Source organism: Microtus oregoni, unplaced genomic scaffold (assembly GCF_018167655.1).
Source record: "Microtus oregoni isolate MIOR12 unplaced genomic scaffold, Mior012 000027F_ref0000203, whole genome shotgun sequence".
NCBI lineage: Eukaryota > Metazoa > Chordata > Mammalia > Rodentia > Cricetidae > Microtus > Microtus oregoni.
This window is the reverse complement of record NW_024543086.1, coordinates 2341458-2361662: the sequence shown is the minus strand read 5'-3', so window position 1 is coordinate 2361662 and position 20205 is coordinate 2341458. Positions and strand designations below refer to the sequence as shown.

Below are 20205 nucleotides of genomic sequence, written 5' to 3'. Positions count from 1 at the left end.
CTTTTAGCATTTGTTTTTAATGACTGGGAAGTCATTGAATATTTTAAATATTGAGGGAGATGTTTAGAAAAAACCTTCATAAAGTTTTTGTAAATGTATGATTTATGTTGAAGAGAATTGGTGCAATCCTCCCCCAGACTGTTTCATCCACTCAGCTGTCTGCCTGTCTGTCTGTCTGTCTGTCTGTCTGTCTGTCTGACCTATACTTCCCCTCACTTCCAGGTACTGTGGGACGGTTGTGCCTTCACTCTCCAGGGCCTATCCTGCAAGTCTCTCCCTCATTTAACCTGTGAACTATTATTTTGAGTTTCGCTTTCAAATGAGATGAAAAAAATAAAATGAAGTCCATTCAGCGGGAGACTGGAAAGATGGCTCAGCGGTTAAGGGCATGTACTGCTCCTGTAGAGGATGTGTGTTCAGTTCCCAGAATCCACATCAGGAGGCCAGAGCTGCCTATAATGCTGGTTCTAGGGGACCTGATGTCTCTGGGCCCAGCAAGCACCTGCACTCAAGTGCACAGAGACACACAGAGACATAGTATTTTAAGATATCATAAACATTTTTTTAAAAAAAATTACTCAAACTAGCTGGGTGTGGTGACACATATCTTCATTCCCAATACTTGGGAGACTGAGACAAAAAAAAAATTCTCTGAGTTTAGAGTGAGTTCTGACAACACAGCTAAGGGTACATAGAGAGACCCTGTCTCCAAAAAGTATTTTTGAATCACTTGTAGTAGCCACATCTCAAGAGCTAAGTCAGGCCACAACACTGTACAAGAGCTGAGACACAATGACACGCTCATCTGGTAAGGATCTACTGATGGCTGGGCAGAGTGGCACACACCTGTCATCTCAGCGATCTGGGTGTAGAGGCAGGAATATTGTCATCAGTTTTAACTAGAGCTCTTAGGGCTCTTCATCTTCCACTTCCAACCCCTCCGTAGTCTCCCTGCGGGATCTTCATAGGTGGATTCTACAGGGAACTGCAACTCAAACGTCAGTACTTGAGATGGACTCGTGTCTTCTCAAGCATGGAAAGACAGAAAAGAAAAGGATTTCCAGCCACCAGCAAGGTGCTTACTCCATTACAGAGCTCACCTCACTACTCAGTTGAATTCCAGAATGTGGAGAAGGTTTCCTTTGGGAACCTGGAAAGCTATTAGCCATCCATGTCTGTTCCCTTCATTTTATGAGCAATAGCCCATAGGACACCCTGTGAGATGGCTCAGTGACAGTTTGTGTCAAGAAGGGTGGCAGACTGTGTGAGGCAGTGAATGCCCGAGTATACAGCCCTTCCTCAATAGGACTCTAAAGGGACAGAATGGTTGGTACCTTGTTCTACCAACTATTTTAGTTTGTCAAAATGTAGAATAGTTGTGTCTCACGTTGGTTTTTTATGTTCTAAAGAAGTAAGATATTAAAATATCCCCTAAAGTCATTCTCAGTATTGTTCCAGCAGTTTGCAGCATTAGTTTTCTGATCCCTTCTAAGTACGGGGCTGTTAGTGTAATACTGCAGGGCCCCAGGCCTCTGTGATGCTGAGCTCATGAAGGCTCCATGACAGCTATTACTACCTTTATTTTCCTTTTTTCTTTCTTTTTTTTTTTTTTTTTTTTTTTTTTTTTTTTTTTTTTTTTGTTGTCGAGACAGTGTTTCCCTGTAGCTGTTGAGCCTATTTTGGAACTTGCTCTGTAAACCATGCTGGCTTCGAACTCAGAGATCTGCCTGTCTTTGCCTCCCAAGTGCTAGGATTAAAGGTGTGTGTCACTACTGCCCTGCACTATGACCATCTTTAAGACTGATAACAGGGCAAAGTCGTCTCTGAGAGAAAGTCCTGGAATCTTCTGACTAGAAATGGCGTTAATGAAGTACTCGTCCGGCTTACACATGTTTTTATGATTTACCAATTAAGAAGCAAACATTGAAATTCAGATGTTGGAATCTCAAGACACATAACATCCACCATAAATGGGCTTAAAAGTAGTTGCCTTAGGGGGTTCCACAAAGATTCGGTGCCTTTGAGTAAATAGCCCATTGTCTCTTTCACAGCAGATTCTCCAAAAGTTGAGCAAACATTAGTGGTATTTTGGAAAACAAAAAAAGAAATCTATGCCCTAGCAATGCTGAAGCCCGTATATGGCAGTTCTGTTGAACTTGTTCATGTTGAGTTTCATCATCTAAGTTGATGAGAACGACTGGCCAGGTCTCTTCCTCACTGACCAGGTTACCTAGGAATAAATCTAGGCATGGAGGGGCTCTGTGAATGCAAAGATTTGATCTGTACCTGGTGTTTTTCTGTGTGTCTCTAGATATTCTTCAGGAAAGCATGGTCTCAGACACCGTGAGTGAAGCATGAGAGATGCTTCATATTCTCTCTTAGTCCATCTCACTATTGTGTTATTGATTGAGATTCAGGGACTAACGACTGGCTCTGAGCAGCAACAGCTCTGTGTTCACCAGAGGGCAAGTCCGTTTTTGCCATTAGAGGGCTGGTCTCTGCTTAGAGTTCTACCAAGAGAACACACTCTCATCTCTGCCTCCAGTTTTCTCTGCTTGCTGCCTTATTTATGCCATGACCAGAAATGAGATTGCTGGCTGTATGTGAGGAAGAACCAGGAAAGAAGAGGGTGTTGGGGAGGACAGGGTCCCTGGCAGAGAGGCCTGTGTGAGTCACAGTCAGAATGCAGACCTGCCTGGGTACAGCGTGCTGAGTGCCACAGCAACCAGAGCATCTTCTCCTTGTCCTCCAGGTCAGCACCATGATGCAGCCTCAAGTCTTCATTTCTGGCCTCATACTTCTTCTCCCAGGTAAGTGAGTAGATGAGCTGGGGGATGCTGAGGAAGTTAGAGTGACAGGAGAGATGACCATCCTTGGGCTTTTTTGATCATGGGTTATGTAATGAGCAGAAAACCAGGATAAATTGTACAGTTTATTAACTTGTACAAATTCCAAAACTTACTGCTAAATAAACATGATCCAAAAGAATATATCAGGCTAAAAGTGAGAGCACATGCATTCATGTTACAGACATGTAAGGTTGAGTGCATACATGCTTGTGATGGAAAGTAAGGGTGCGTGCGCATGCATTCATATGATGGTTGTCATATGTAAGGATGATTACATGTACATGCATGTTTCAGACAAGCAAGAGGAAGTGCACCTGCATGCTTGTTATAGTCAAAGGTTAATAAAAAACTAAAAATTGAGCTTTCCATGCAGGATGACGACTCAAAGTCAACCTTCATTCCCTTTCTTTGTGCATTTTTGCTTTTTAAAACCATTTTCAATTATATAACTGAAAACCATTCTACTTCAGAATGTTCTATGAAAAGGGGCAATGAATGGATAGCATAATTGTCTTTGAGGCATGTTCTAAGTTAGTCCAGGCTGGCCTCAGACTCTGTAGGTTGCTGAGAATCCCCTCAAACTTTTGATCCTGTGAGAATGAAAATTTATTTCTATGACTTAATTAAAATACCGTGTATTTTATTTGTAATCCTAAAAGGTATTTGGTAAAATGAGGGCATGGATGCCCCAGTAAGAAACATACTTATTTTATAGAATAAGGAATATGCTTTCTATATCATGTATCAAACTGCATATAGGCGATTAGTTAGGGAATATCACAGTTCATTGTTTTATGCTTTTGTTTATTTGTTTCCTGTGCTGGGGATCACAAGACAGGGGATAGCATGGGCTAGGCAAGCACTGTATCATTGAGCTATATCTTCAGCTCTCAGAAGTACTTGAAAGGTCACTATGGAAGCTCTTGGTATTGGGAATTCTATTCTATCATTCCCAAAAGAATTATATTAATTATTTCAGTTTTTAAAATTGCATCATTAAGTTATTGGTTACATATTCTCTGACTATGTGGTCTTACTTTGCAAGTGGGTCTTGTTCAAATTTTGGAATTTCACCAACTTTTAAGAAGAGATCTCTATTCAGGTGATGGCACACACCTTCAATCCCAGTACTCAGGAGGCGGTGGCGGGTGGATCTCTGTGAGTTCAAGGCTAGCCTGGCCTATAAGAGCTAGTTCCAGGATAGGCTCCAAAGCTACAGAGAAACCCTGTCATGAAAAACTAAAAAAAAAAACAAAACAATAAAAACCAACAACAACAACAACAACAAACATTTGAATACCCATAATTAAATCTCACTTGAGTCCCCACCCTCATATTTTTTATGAAAAAAAAATAAAAACAAAAATCCAGGAAAATGCTGCATATTAATTTTCCACTTCTTCTCCCCCTTTCCCGTCACAGGTGCTGTGGATCCTTACGTAATCGTGAAGGGGGTGGTGGGTCACCCAGTCACACTGCCATGTACTTACTCAACGTACACTGGAATCAGTTATATGAGTTGGGACCTTGGGGAATGTCAGTATTTTAATAATTATAGAACACTTGTCCGGGCCAATGCATATCAAGTCACCTATCAGAGGAGCAGCCGATACCAGCTAAAGGGGCGTATTTCTGAAGGAGACGTGTCCTTGACGATAGAGAACGCTGTTCAGAGTGACAGTGGTCTGTATTGTTGTTTAACAAAAATCCCTGGATCTTTCAATTCTGTAACCTATTCATTGGACATTAAACCAGGTAAGCATTCTATGTTTCCTTTGTTTATTTCCTGCAAGTGATCTGAGTCCTCTGTTTGCTAATATGTTCTTTTTCCCTCTAAGAATGAAACCAGGGGTAGATATAAATATATCTGTCCATAGGTGGAGACTTCTACTCCCTGTCTGCCTTGCCTTGGGCCTTTGAAATAGGTCTCATATCATATCACACAATTTGTTGCTTGAACAATGGAAATGTCCTGATAGCAGAGTGTTCCCTCCAGTATCTGTTCATGGTCATTCGGCAGTGTAATGGTGTGAGCAACAGCGGTTAGTCCAGAAAGGAGGCAGACACACAATTCTGTCCAGTGAGCTTTGTTAGAATGAGGAGGCCTCCAAGCTGAGATTGGACCTCCAGCTGGGAGGGAGAACATTAGACAGAAACCATACAATCTGTGAGGTCCTTCCCTTGATGGGGTATGAAGAGGCTTCCAGGGAAGGACGGCCTTCTCTTTACAACCTGGAGAGGAGCTTCATTAAGTGTGTGTGTGTGTGTGTGTGTGTGTGTGTGTGTGTGTGTGTGTGAGAGAGAGAGAGAGAGAGAGAGAGAGAGAGAGAGAGAGAGAACTGCCGTGACTGGAATGGTAGGGCAGAGAGAGGATCCTCTTCAGATAGTAGCCTGCAAAATATTCTCAAAATTCCCCCTGGTCCCCAGAGCAAAGGAAAAGTCTGACTTGTTACAATCGTGTTATAATAGGCTTGGCCTATTCAGACTCTGGGATCCGGTCTAAAGGTGCAAGCCCATGTTTAACACTAAGAAGTTCATGAATCCCCAAAATCTGGACTCCCCCCCCCCCTCTTCCCCTCCCTCCCTCCCTCCCTTACCCCTTCCTCCCTTTCTTTCTTGCTGTTTTGTTTTTCCAGACAGGGTTTCTCTCTGTAATTTTGGCTATCCTGAAACTTGTGCTGTAGACCAGGCTGCCCTTGAACTAACAGAGATCCCCCTGCCTCTGTCTCTGCTTCAAACTCCCTTGTTCTCAGATAAAAGGTGTGTACCTTTTTACATCTTCCTTCTTCATGTTCATAGCCTGATTTTCTTACATTGACTAAAGCGTAGGCTTACGAGGACTTTTTGGCTTCTGGTGGAGTTTCTAATCTCCTTTTACCAAGGGCTGACACAGATAATAGAAATCAATATTAGCCTGTCTCTGTATTTTTAAATTAAGAGCATTGCTCTGCAGTCTCCCAGCTTATAGACTTTGTTATTCATTCATCCATTCATTTGTTTTTATGCTTAATTGAATTTTTAAAACTGCATTTATTATTGTATGTATAAATGATGCCCGTGTGTGGTGGGTTTCCATGCCACGATGGATTTGTCAGAGGGCAAACTTGTGGGGTTTGTACTGCTTTTATACCCTTCTGTGAGTTCCAGGGATGTAAGTCCAGCTGTCCAAGCTTGCAAGTCAAGTGCCTCTATCCATTGAACCATTATTCTGTCTCTCTGCTTGTTGATTGATTGATTGATATTGAGATTGTGTCTTGCTTTGTAAAATCAGGCTAACCTGGAAGTTCTTGCATATACCTTAGTCTCCCCAGTGCTGAGATTATGGAAATGTGCCCCCATATCTCGTTAGGGTGTGGTCCATCCTGATGGGGCAAGGAGCTGCCTTGAAAAATATGTCTGGGAGGCAGCTTAGGGAGTCCAGAAGAAGCAGGTCACAGGGTGTGCAAAGATTGATGTATACAGACAGTTTTGGGTGAGAGACAAAGGTTCTGAGTGCCTATCACAGTTGTGAAATTATATAATTTATATGGCTGAAGTTGAATAATTTTGGCCTCCGAGGGCACCCATTCATATGAGAATAAACCCACATACACACACACACACACACACACACACACACACACACCTCCTTTTAAAAAACTGCCTTAGAAGATGTGTAGAAATTTGTCTAGCAGTCCTTAAGTTCTGTCCCTAGAACTCCAAACTAAAAAAATACAGGCCTTGGTTGAAGCTTGAGAAGGTACCTGTCTAGCACAGATTCCTCCCAAAACGCTGGGATTATATCCCCATCACTAGAAGGGGAATAGGCATCTTATCATAACATAAAGTTACTAAATTTGGTTCATTAATTGAAGGCTTTATTGAACTTAGAAGTTTGTTGACAGGTCAGTGCTTACAAAGGCCACTCTTTGACCGACCACTCAATGAGTCTGTGAGTCAGCAACTCTGTTTTATTCTTTAACAACCAGGTCTTTATATTTTCTCATGATTTAAACATCTGGAGCTTCTTCTTCAGTTCTTCCAGGACCCTCATCAGCTCCTTTACACTTTCCCATCGACCTGGGTGAAAAATGCCCCAGAACAAGAACAGCAAAGCCTCTGAGCTGCTGATTATTTCCTGGTTGGTCGTACATTGTTCCCATGCTTGCCTCTCCACCTCAGAGATTTCTACTCTCCAGGGAGGGTTTTTATTGTGCTCAAGCCTCTGCCCAAAGGATAGCCTAGAACCAGATCAGGTTATAATCAGACGCACTCACTAGTGTGAATAATTTTATTGAAGTAAGCCACACCCATTCCTTGCTAGGTAGTCAGCAATGACTTTCAAAATGATTGACAGGAAGGCTTGCTGCTGAACATATGTTTTTATGTTCCTGAGACAAAAACTCTTACATCTGACCCTCTACATAAAAGTGGCCTGAGGGTCAGTGAGCTGGCTCAATGGGGAAAGGTGACTAGTGCTAAATTTGATGACCTGAGTTCAATCTCTGGGCCCACGTGGTGGAAAGAGAGAACAGACTCTGCAGAGTTATCCCCTGACGTCCACATTTGTGACATCTCACCAACACACAAATAAATGAATAAATACATGTATTGAATTTAGGGGGGATGCTCCACATCCACCTCCCTACCCATCGCAGGAACGCTACAGGTTTTTCTTCATTTCAAAGTAAACACACACCAGATTAAGGAATTACTCTGTATCCCACATAAAGAAGAGTTTTCAAAGCAATTATTTTTCATTGTTGAGGTTTTATTTTGTAGTTAGCACAGTTAAGACTGATGGAGATTATTTACTGGGAATATATGTTTGCTGACACACTCAAGATTGAGTGCCTGGCTGATGATTCCAGCTCTACTTACCTTAGTCCCTGTCTTAGACCTCTGCACACTTAGACCATCAGTAGCTGTTTGGATCCTTACAGCCCTTTGGATGCTGCTGATTTGTGAATTGTAGGTTGAAACTCACTAATCCAAAACCCCAAGTTTACAGTGATTTAAAATCCGGAACACAGACTTGATAATACTCATGGAAAATTCAACGCCATGAAACTATAACATGCAGGATTTTGTGAACTTTCCTTTAAACTATACATGTAAAGTGTAGTCATGTGAATGCTATATCAATCCACGTTTATACTTGAGGCTCACCTATAATATCTATATGCGATTATTCTGAATTGTTAAGGAAGATTTAAATACTTTAACTCCAGGTACCAAGCAATTTTTTTTGATAAGGAGTATTTACCTTGTCTCTGTCAGACTGGAAGAAACCATAGAAGACAATGTCCACTCTCTCCCTAAATGTGCAAATCCCATTTGTGTTGGGATTCATGTGAGATGTGTGTGCTAAGATGATATGTCCTCTTGGGACTGACTGAAGGGACCATGCTGGGCCTGGAAACTGTGGGTGAAGTCAGTCATCACTGAGTTAAGTCCCAGACCCCTACGCCCTCTCAGTGTCACAGAGATGCCGAGAGACCAGAGGACCTGAAATCTGTCATTTATAAAGTGTGTCCTTAGGAACGGGCTCTGTTCTCATCCCCGTGCTGTCGGTGCAGGTGCCTCCTATTGGGGAGCTGTCTCCACTGCCTTGCCCCATTCTGGTTGGTCGATGACAAAGAACAGAAGTTCAGTAGAACAACTTTTTTGGGGACAGCCTCTTACTGGTGCTACAAGTTATTGTCTTTTCTTGCTAGACTGATCCTTGCTTTATTTTGATTTTCAAATCCAGAAATTCCTGCAAGTCCTCCAACAAGACCCACAACGAGGAGACCCACAACTATAACAAGACTCATAACTACACAAAGGACCACAACTACAGAGAGACCCACAACTCTGTCAACAGGACCCACACGTGTGCCAGCATCATCCAGAGTCTCCATCTCTACTCCTACAACACCAGCACACACGCAGACTCACACAGCAGGTAAATCCCAACGTGGTTCAGGACCCAGAGTGCCTCTTCTAAGCATCCTGTAGGACACACAGACATGGAATCAAGACAGAAGTATAATAGAGGTGAAGAGTTCTTAGCTGTGTCCCAACAACAGCCTCACTAAGTCTTAAATTACATTCACTCTCTGCTGTGTAAGATGGAGGACACCATCTCTCTGTTCCCTGGGATTCGCTCTAGCCAGACTGAGGTGGATCTAGGAGAGGTGAGAAGGATGGTGGGAATCTGGATCAGCTGGACATGACTGTGTGCTGAAAATCAAAGGACCAACTGAGAACGAGGGTCAGGGTAGGGGACCCTTGACTCTTTACATCCATCCTGAAACTGGGCCATCCAACTGAGGCCATAGTTCAGGGACGAACTATGACATTTAGCACTTCCTGATCCCCAGGAAGCATGTTCCATGCTCCATGATGCAGTGTTTAAATCTCCAACAGTTATGTCCTGTATAGCTGTGATCTGTCCCTCTTTCATAGTGACAAGAACTGACAGTTTGTGATGGAAGTCATGAAGACCAAAAGTGGCTCAGACTCTGTCCCTGTTCACTTGAGTTGGAAGCGGGTTCTTTTGACTCCCAAGCCCTGAGCTGGGATGTTTGGAGGTTTTGTGCTGTTTCTGCATGCTCACTGGACAGGCATCGTGCACCACCCTTTTAAAGAACAATGGATGCCTTGCAAAGTTTTGCTTTCGGGATTTCTCAGTTTCAAGTAAAATGGAAAGTGGAATATGAGTCCTTAGTAGGGATGAAAGCATACACACAAACACACACACACACACACACACACACCAAATTCAAAGGCTTTAGAAAATGATTTAACATGCTTGAACTTTTGAGTGAGGCCATGTAGTTCATACTTCAAGGGACTTGGGTGTCACAGGGGCCACCACCTGTTTTGATTGCTGTGCCTGCCAGGAACCTTATGCACCGTTCCGTTTCATTATTTCATGGTAATTTATGTCACTGCTAGATTGAGGAAACTCTTTAGTTGCCTTTGGAGACACACACCTTTCCATTTGTCCCCTATTCTAGGCACACTTCTTTGGAGAAGTTGTTGAATGTTATCCTCATTACACAAGCGGTATGATATTTCTAAAGTGAACTCCACAGCATTCACACTCCTGCTCCCTGCTCCTTCCATCACATAACAATACTAACATCGCCCGTGTTTCCAACAGTGCTGAGTGCCCATGCGTGCATTCCTAAGTGCTTATTGCAGCAACTTGATTATGAGGTCACTTTGCTAATGCATATGGTCAGGACTGAGTTCAAGTTTTCTCTGATTCAGCCTCACCTTACTGAATCACTTCCTCTTGTTCCTGGAAGGTCTTACTTAAGGTTCTAGGTCACAAACAGAACCCAGACTGTAGATACCTACACCTAGTCATTGCCTTTGACTTCTTATCAGGGCTCTCACAGAAAGTGAAATGTAAACACAGTAAAGTGGGTGTGAGGAAGGCTATGAGTAATTCAATTTCATTCGTGCTGGGCAATGTCAGCTTTGGTAGTTGTTGGGGACTCCCATAGATCCATAGTAATTCCACTCCTTGTGTGGGCACTGTGTGTATACTGACAGCAGAGATGTCTGCCATTTGCTAAAATTAGAAATATGTAATCATCTGTAAACTACAGTGAAGGGTCTCCTTGTCATGACATCACAACCCTTGTACATGTCTGATATCAGCAGCAAGGGGATTCTGTGTTTCAGTCATACACACATAAAAACAATGCAAAGAATAGATTCCTTGTTATAAAATAGATATTATGGGATATACTTCAAATATTTAAATGTTCAAAATTTGCTGTTCAGTGAATCTCCTGCCATATTAAAAACCCAGCCCTCACGTAGTATAAGATACATTGGTCTTGTGAGTATTATTTATAGATGTAGTAAAAAAATAAATTCTTGTAATTATAATTAATTTTACCTTTTGTTTAGCAGATTGGAATAACACTGTGACATCCTCAGATGACTCTCGGAATAATTACACTGTAAGCATATTTCTCCCTAATTTATTAGCCATGTTCACTTGTATATCTTCTGGGAAACAATTTGTATTTACAGATTTTGTCTGTAAAATTAGTTCACAGATAGTTGCATTTAAAAAAAAACAAAGAAAAGACAAGCGTTAGGTATACTGGTGTATTTCTTATTCTTGGGACTAAGAAAGTTAAAACAAGATACCAGAAGTTTGAGGTCAATCTAGATTATTAGGCTGCTTGGGCTAAATAGTGAGATGGTATCTCAAAAACTATAGAAAAATGAACTCATGAATGTATAAAAATAAAGAAATTAGAAAGAAAGAATCGGATGCTTACAAAGGATATTTGAATTTAAGATGTTCATTTCTGGTGCCCTGATACTGTTTTTCTTACCATTGACCATTCTCTAGAGCCCACTGGTGATATTGTTTTCCACACACAAACCTCCACAGAAAGAATTATGTCTTAGACAATCTTAATTTTGCATGATTTTTTTCTAGAGTTTCTATATACTAAGCTTGAGAGAAAAATCTAAGGCACACTGCCTTCAGAATATATATTGGTTTTCCGAGTAGCTTTGGAGTCTGTCCTGGAACTAGCTCTAGTAGACCAGGCTGACCTTGAACTCACAGAGGTCGACCTCCTCTGCCTCCTTAGTGCTGGGATTAAAGGCTGCGATACCACCGCCTGGCTGCCTCCAAGATTCTTGCCAGAGTTCTAGCTCTACAAATAGCCGAAATTTTCAATAGGATTTTTCTCTTTTGGCTTCAGTAAGAAACAAGGTTTGCAGGCCGGGCGGTGGTGGCGCACGCCTTTAATCCCAGCACTCGGGAGGCAGAGGCAGGCGGATCTCTGTGAGTTCGAGACCAGCCTGGTCTACAAGAGCTAGTTCCAGGACAGGCTCCAAAACCACAGAGAAACCCTGTCTCGAAAAACCAAAAAAAAAAAAAAAAAAAAAAGAAACAAGGTTTGCCTTAGTGTATGTAATTGGCACAGGAGAAATGGTGGTTGAGGTTTTTTTTTTTTTTTTTTTTTTTAAAAAAAAAGCCAGATAGGGGTTTGTGAGGATTATTTGGATGATGGAAGTAGCAAAGCCCTTGTTAGCATGTGCCAGGCCCCAGGTTTGAACTGCCAAAAACCACCGAGCAACAAGACACTTCAGGACAAGGTGGAGATATCTTTATTGGGCCAAATGGTCTAAGGGGTTTATACCTGTTGACAGTCAGAACATAACACATAAAGGCCGAAAGTTAGTCTCTTTTGTTTGTTTTTTGAGAAGGATCTCACATAGTCCAGCTGTCCTTGAATTTAACTGCACAGCTGAGGATGACCCTGAACTCCTGACCCTGCTACCTCTGTCCCTCAAGAACTGAAATTATAGGAGTAAATCCCATCATAACTTTCTCCCTTCTTTGAGACATCGTCTCATTTCATAGCTCAGACTGGCCTAGAACTCACAATCTTTCGTCTCAGCCTACTGAGTACTGGGATTACAGGCCTGTGTCACGTGCCCAGCTTGACACTAAAAATATAAGGACTTAATTGACATTAGCACCCAGTGGTCTGGCAGTTGTGGAAAGAATCTGTGTATACTAGTTAAATATCAGACACCAGTAAGTACGTGTTGCTGAGGGAGCAGACATATGACTCCATATAAAACCAAACAGCACTGCATATCAAGGTTGTTCTTGCCCTCAGTTACCTGAGAAACGGTCATGCTTAGCAGTACGGAGGAATAACTTGGAGTTGAATTCAAAATAAGCCGTAGTGACTCTGGACTCCGAAGACATCAAGCTGTCCCTAGGTGTATTGAAAATAATACACAGAACACACAGTTTTGTTTTCAAGGTGTTTGTTTATTTGTTTGTTTGTTTGAGACATAATTTCTTGGAGCTCAGGCTGGGCTTGACCTTGCTATGTACCCAGGAAGGATCTGGAACTCCTGACCTTCCTGCTACCATCTCTTAGGTCCAGGGAGTAAGGTTTGTACCCCTAGGTCTGTCAATAGCAGCAAACATCTTGAACCAGGAGATCAACTTCCTGAACTCTTGTTTCATGAAGAAAATTGAACAAAATCTGTGAAGATTACAGAGAAAGGATAAGCATTGCTGCCATTCACAATCAGGAACATGTTCTGAAGTAAATGTTCCATGGGCACGGTAGACACACATAAAGTCCAAGCTCTAAGGAGATTTAGGAAGGAGGAGCAGAGGTTCCAGGTCATTGTCAAGCAAGGAGAGTCAGGACAGCCTGGGATCAGAAGACCCTGTCATAACAAAAAACAAACCTTATTTTCTCCTATATTCCCCACAGCGTTTGTCAAGAATAACTAAGAATCCCTTCCCAGGAACCCACTGAACATGTTGCTTGAGGATGTAGAGCCCGCGCTCACAGAGCTTAGCTAACTTGTCCATGGTCTCCCTGACTTAACAGAGGAGCCTGGATTGCGACTCCATAGATGCAGCTCACACGTGGGCAAAGACCTGGTCTCTGATCTCCCTTTTCTTACAGTTAAACCATCCATGGGCTCTGTTTAGGGCTAGTAGATTAGTGCCAAGTTATTAGAGGGGCCTCACCTGCTGCTCAGCTGTCTTCTGCTTATTCCAGTGTGTGCTGATCCCTGATCACCTGCCCCAGGGCACTAGGGAGATTCTGCATTTTTGTCTGATCATACAGTAGTAATCAGGCTGCATCCAGGGGCAGAGTCTTCCTACTATTTTTAGAAAGTTATTGGCTATAATCGTATTGCTTCCTTTTTGTTCTCAACACCCTCCAAAGCCTTCTACATACCCCCTCCTTGCTTTCTTGCTAATTCATGATCTTTGATCCTTTGTTTATATATATATATATATATATATATATATGTGTGTGTGTGTGTGTGTGCGCCTATATAAACATATGTAATATTTATGTTATATATTACTGCTTATTAAATATAAAATTATATATGTAATATATTAATGTTATATATGTAATTTTAATATATATATATACCTATCAACTGTACATGCTATGTATTATATATTGTGTATGTTCATATTTATTACATATATTATTCCTAAAATAATTAATACAACCTGCCCTGTCTGTCTAACAGTGTGTACATGTTTCCATGTAAATTTAATACATTTACACATGTATTAAATGTGTAATCTTGAGTTGCATTTACCAAACAAGTAGGGTCTGTGGTGAAATACCAGAGCAGGGGCTGAGCACACTGAGAGCAAGTTAACTTAGACATGAGCTATTCTTTTTAACTCTGTTAGTATCCTAAAATGATGCATTTAGAGAATACCCTACAGTTCATTAAACAGACGTAATCACACACATGATGTATGAACTCACATTAAACACGAGGTTAGAATTTTGACTGAGGCATCTGCCCATGTAATCACCTTGAGCAACATAGACCACGTTTCCATCATCACCAATGACACTGATTTCACATAGTCACGGAGTTTCACTGTCCGTTACCACCTCAGATCCTGAATATTCCAGGCCAGTAAAGATGCAGTTCTAGGACCTAGAGTCTAGGATAAGGTCAAGCATGTGCTTTCTGCTCCTCTTACTTGGTGTCCCTTGTGTTTACTGTTGTTTATTAATTGCTACTAATATTTTATTTAATGTTTTCTTAGGAATCGATCCCTTCATGGAACCAGCAGAAGAACATGAGTAAGGGCTTCTACGTTGGCGTCTCCACCGCTGCCCTGCTGTTGCTGCTGCTTGTATGCACCGCGGTTATCACCAGTAAGTCATGTCACAGCTGTCCCCGAGGAAGGAGGGACAGGGCTCTCTGACTTTAAGCACCTGCACATGCCATGGGGGCTTTGAGTTCACATGACTTTCATATCCCCAGATCAAAGACACTCATGTTAAATCATCTACTCCCCAAGGGATGTGTTAGGACCCAGAAAACTCTGTGGATGATTTCTGGTACATGGTTAGTGCTCAGTGACCTTGAACCATTGCTACTGTGTCTCAAAAGATTCCTATTCTGTAAAACTTGATCTCATGTACTCCATACAGGTATTGACCTTAGCTGGTAGCTGATCATGACCCCCAACTCCAGATCCTCTGGCCTCCAACATCCCAGTGCTTGGCTCGCAGGAATAGGCTGCAGTGCTTGGCAACACTCTTGTTCATAGCCCTATCCTTTGTCTTTCAGTTGTTACCATCAAAACGCTACCATAAATACTATATGACACAAGAGATTTTTGGATAGGTTTGAGATGTTTTAGTGACTATAAGACCTTAGATGCTTTCTCTCCTTTCCTATTCTGGGAATCTCACTTGTATCCCATAATGCTCCTCTTGAATGTTCTGGAATGTACTTCGTAGAAGGAGCAAATGAGATGTTAGTGGGAAGCCTCCTGACATACTGGGATAGACTCTTTGAAGGTGGCACCCAGGCCTACGCGGTCCTTTCCATAAACTGTATAACCGTACACAGTGTTTCTCTCTGTGCAGTCCATTCCCTGTGTGTGAACTTCAGCCATGGGCTTTACAAAACTCCATGCATGAGCCCATTACTAACCTGTTTAACAGGAAATGGGGAATAAGGATATGCCTGTCAGATTTCAGATGGTTCCTTCTAATTATTTAAAAACTGTTTATCCAAAACGATTATTTAAGGTGGCTCTAGTGGCATGTGCCCACAATACCAGCATTCTACAAGTCTGTGGCTAGCCTGGGCTTCATGGCAGAGCATACCTAAAAGGGAGAATTACACAAAAATTATATAAAATACAACAAGTGTCTTCCCTTCCTTAGTCCAAAGTTGTTTATTTTTCCCTTATAGGATTATTAGAAAAAAATCAAGACTTTCGTTTGTCTCAGTGAACAAAGTTTACTACCTTCACTCTAGTACATTAGGCCATATGGATGAATACACCAGACAGTGAATGGACAGAAGATCCTTCCTGTGGGGGACAGGAAGGAATTACCCAAAGTTACCCGGGGACGGTTCAATCAAAAATAGAGACAACATCCTTGATTAGGAGAAAGTGTCATGAGTGTCTCTGATAACATGTGTAATCTTTCTTTCAATTTTCTTACCACTTCCCATCCCAATTTAGGGTGCATCCTTATGAAAAAGAAGTCGGGGTCTCTAAGGTAAGCTGGCATGGACTGTGCTGAATCTTTTTGATCCAACAGTCTTGGGAATTCCTCTCTATGCTCTCTTTTCTTACTAAAACATTCTTTGGTAATTGATTCATTGCTGGGTTGGTTGATTTGAGACAGGGTTCACTATGTAGTCCAGACTGGCCTGAAACCAGCTATGTAGCTAGGCCAGGCTGGAACTCACAATCCTCCTGTCTCTGAGTCTATCACGCTGGGATTACAGGTGTGTTCCATAGTGGTTGGCCCTCATTCTGTACATTGGATCCCCAAATAAATTTTAATGAGTCCCTCGTTTCTCAGAGATACTTTCTGCATTCTGTATTTATGTATTTATGGTAGGACAGGAACAGAAGGCCCCTTGGTCCTAATCTCTTATAGGTGGACACTGAATCGTAAGCTTTGCTTCCTGGAGCTGGTACTGAAGGAGTTGCTTTGACCCACTCCTGTTTTACTCAGTGTTTTCTTTCATTGAGTACCTAGTCTATTAAGAACTGCTGAAGTATATCACCAAGCATATAAGCTAATAGAAAGGTCATTTAAGTGCTTTAAGGGAAGTGTGCTGGGGACAACAGGGTTAGGAGGTAGGCTGTTCGAGGACGCCCCGAGGGAGCATAGGATTTAGTTGAAGATCATTTCTGAGGCTGCCAGGGGTGTAATGAAACTGCAGTATGACCAGTTTCTCCACACTTCTTACCAGTCCCCTCCACTCACTACACTGGTATCTGCCTTGCCAGGCTTCACTGTTCTTGTCTTGTTTACTGTACTTGGGGTGCTCTTTTATTCTCTCCAGTGTGACCTGCCCTAGTCTACAGCCATCTAATTTTCTACAACTGGCTAAAGATTGGCTGGACAGACGGCTATGTATTGGAGTCAAAATCCATGTCCTTCAGGCTGCCATCCATAGACTCCCCTGGGTCTTTGTAAGCACAAGAGCCAAGCTATGATCTGGGTCTTGACCAGTGTCAGCCCGTTAGAAGTGCCTGATACAGTTAGCTCTTATTAATTGTCAGCCACTTCTTCCCTTCACAGTAAGAAATCTATAAGGTAGGAAATATTTTAGTGTCATCCTACAGATTAAAAAACAGATTCATAAATATGAAGGAGCGTCTGAGGTCACACTACACTGGCCTCAATCTCAGGAGCCCAAGCTTATAGAGCTAACTGGTAAATTAAATAATATAAAGTGAACTAATGGATTCTGTAGATGGAAAGGAACCATTCCGTAGACTTGGAAGAACACAACATTATTTTTGCCCATATTTTTGGTCCTCTATTGATAAGGCATTTTTAAAAAAGGTTTAATTTAATTTTTTACTTTTGCATGTGAGAGGAAGTTAAGGGTAGATAGAGGTGGGGGCAGGAACCGGGACATGGGGAAGACAGGCATGAGTGTGTGCAAGAACACATACATAGAAGCCAGAGGAGAGGGCAGTGAGTGTCCTCCTTTATCCCTCACTGTCTCCTTTGAGGCAGAGTCTCCCTTGGGCCTGCAATTCACAGTTTGATTTGCCGACAGCCAGAAAGTCTCAGTGATCCTCCTGCCTCCGTCTCCCTCAGTGCTGGGTTACAGGCAGGCAGGAGATGTTCTGCCTGTCCCCTGGGGTAGCACCTGAACTCTGGTTCTCCTGTTTGTACAATGAGTATCCTTAACTGCTGATCAACTCTTCAGTCCCCAAAGTTACTTTTTAATCACTTAATTTAAAAGAAAATATTGGAGAAAACACAACACATAGAGAAGAGGGGAGAAGTTGGATGAGGTGGTACACACCTGTTATTTCAACAATAAGTTAATTCAGGACTGTAAGTGTAAAACTAGCCCAGATTTCTTTTTAGACAGAGTGTTCTAAAACAATTACTAAAATAAGTAAATAACACCAGGTGTGGTGGCTCACACCTTTAATTCCGACTCAGCAGGTGGTCTCTATGTGTCCAGGCCAGTTGGGTCTATGTAGGGAGTTACAGGATAGTCAGGGAAAATAGTGAGACCCTGACTAAACCAAATGAATGAATGAATGATGGAAGGAAGGAAGGAAGGAAGGAAGGAAGGAAGGAAGCTACCAAACCAAACTAAGCACTACATAACACATACATTCTGGACTTTCTCTTGTGACTTTTTCTCTCAGTTCTGTCATACTGACTCATGACAGTCCTGACCCTACACTGTTTCCCTACATGTGTGACTGTCCAGGCAGAGTGGAGCTTGCTCTCTCTCGTCCTGTGTAATTCTCAGAACAGGTGTTCATTCCTATGTGGCCGACTGGAGACGCTCTTTTCGGTTCTACATTTCAGTGGTAGAAATGACCACAAATGACAAAACCCCACTGTCAAAGCATCACCCCTGAGTTAGTCTGTTTTCTTCTCTGGTTTGCTCCCCCATGACATCTAGAAGCTCAAGTATCAGTCCACTGTGCCCACCCTGATGATCATGGGTATAGAATGAGCTCTCCCAGGGAAGCCCCTCCCACAGCTGCCAGGATAGGGGAAGTGAAAAGACCTGCTGTGCTCTCCCCAAATTCCTTCCAGTGCAGTTCCTGTTGTTTGTGTGCATGCAGTGTCTGTGCATGTGTGGCATACAGTAGTCTTGAAATTGTGCCCCAGACCAGCAGCTACAGCTGCTTTGTGACTTGACATGTTTTCTACTCCATGCTTAGTGTTAGAGGGTTAGATGCCATGCAAGCTTCAAAACTCTTTCTTTTTAAACAAAGGAAACTTTGTATCACTGTGAGCATGATGTGAATGGGGGGGGGCACGATGTGTGGTGCCTATGGAAGTCAGAGAACAACACTGTGGAGCTGGCTCTTTCCTTCTGCCTTTTCCGTCGGCTCCAGGGATGGCACTCAGGCAACCAGGCTCTCCTTAGTCTTTCTAAAGCATCATAGTTCAAAGTAAACACACAAGTCACCCAGCTCCTAGCCCAGTTCCAAAATGCACATCCTGATTAGGCATCTCTGTTTGATGCCTAGATATCTCTCTGTCTACATCTCCCAGTTTTGTGTTTTATTACATTAGTATCTTGAAGGATTCCAATATGAGCAGATTTTTTAAAGTCATGTATTTTGGTTAGTTGAATGCTTATTAAACAAAATTTTCTATGACCTAATAGGATAGGAGGGTCCTGTATGGTACTGGTTACTGTTACAGTTTTTGTAATGGGTCTCCTAGAGTCCTGAGCATGTGCCATGAATGAAAATTCTGCTTGAATCTGAAAGGTAACCTCTTATTCTTTCTTCAACATCTCTCTCTCTGCAGCTTGGTAGCATTCCGTGCTAATAAAATCGGAGCTTTGCAAAACACAGCAGTTATCCGGTCTCGAGCTGAAGACAATGTCTACACAATTGAAAACACTCCTACCCTACAGAAAGAGTCCAAAAAACCCTCTTAGACACCGTCTGCCTGAGATTGCAGAGACAGCAACTGGATTTAACAACGCAAACAGCCTTTCCAGCTGCAGGGTTATGTTCAATGTTGGTTCATCCAGCCGTGGTGGAGAGGGTGACCCTCGCTGTTAATACTCAAACTCACGGTTCACATCATCCTAATTCTTGTTTCAACACTGCTTCAGTCTCTCACTCATTGCAGAACGTTCTCGCAAGCATGAACATTTTAGGTTTTGGTGTTTCCCTTAATCAACATAGTCACCGGTAGTACAGGAAATAGATTCTTGTCTTGATTATTAAAGTCATTAACAGAGGAATAAGATTGAAAGTTTAAAAAAAAGTGAGGGGAAGAACATCCTGAATTTAGAAGTATTTCATGATTATGTTTCATCTATTTTATTGTAATTTGAAATGACACTTCACCTCCCCTCCCTAAGGGGTAAAATCATGGGAACATGCAGGTTTTAATTTAACTCATAGATTAAAGGGAGTCTAATGTTACCGTTAGAATTGATTGTGCTTTCTCATAGCTCTGGAAATATGACACACATGTCATTTGGTTGATCTTATATAAGGATGGGCGTTTCATGTCAGGAGAGGCTACCATGGTGAGAATGGACCAGGCAGACATCAGGGAAGAAAATAGTGGATCAAGGGATTGAGGTCATCAGTGCTGTTTCCCCCGTAGTCTGTCTTGGCGCCCAGTGCTCCTATTCTCACCAATGGGCTCTGAATCAGGAGCTGGAAGGAGGCAATGCAGAGATGAAGGGGAGGGGGGGAGCAGGACACAGGCTCTGCCTGGGAGAAGTCCTGTTTCAAGTGTGACAGAGTTGGGGCTAGCACTGGTTTCTTTGAAGAGTTCTAAATTTCTAATTGTCCCCAGGTCATATTTATATTTAAATTTATTTCATAATGAATTTCTCA

At 42.2% G+C, this 20205-nt stretch overlaps 1 protein-coding gene across 1 annotated transcript; it reads left to right on the top strand.

The window, feature by feature from the left end:
- Positions 1 to 2761: 2761 nt before the first annotated feature.
- LOC121463973 (hepatitis A virus cellular receptor 1 homolog) lies at positions 2762 to 19286 on the top strand. Its single transcript, XM_041676569.1, has 7 exons — positions 2762 to 2810; positions 4272 to 4604; positions 8581 to 8775; positions 10743 to 10792; positions 14419 to 14530; positions 15859 to 15895; positions 19154 to 19286. The coding sequence occupies exons 1-7, from the start codon at positions 2762 to 2764 to the stop codon at positions 19284 to 19286; spliced, it is 909 nt and encodes a 302-aa protein (XP_041532503.1).
- Positions 19287 to 20205: the final 919 nt, after the last annotated feature.

What these genes read in the sequence shown, in the direction of transcription:
- LOC121463973 (XM_041676569.1), top strand. Translation starts at nt 2,762, where the DNA reads ATGATGCAGCCTCAAGTCTTCATTTCTGGCCTCATACTTCTTCTCCCA. An exon ending in ATGCACCGCGGTTATCACCA is followed by an intron (nt 14,531 to 15,858) that starts GTAAGTCATGTC and finishes ATCCCAATTTAG; the next exon opens with GGTGCATCCTTATGAAAAAG. An exon ending in AAGAAGTCGGGGTCTCTAAG is followed by an intron (nt 15,896 to 19,153) that starts GTAAGCTGGCAT and finishes CTCTCTCTGCAG; the next exon opens with CTTGGTAGCATTCCGTGCTA.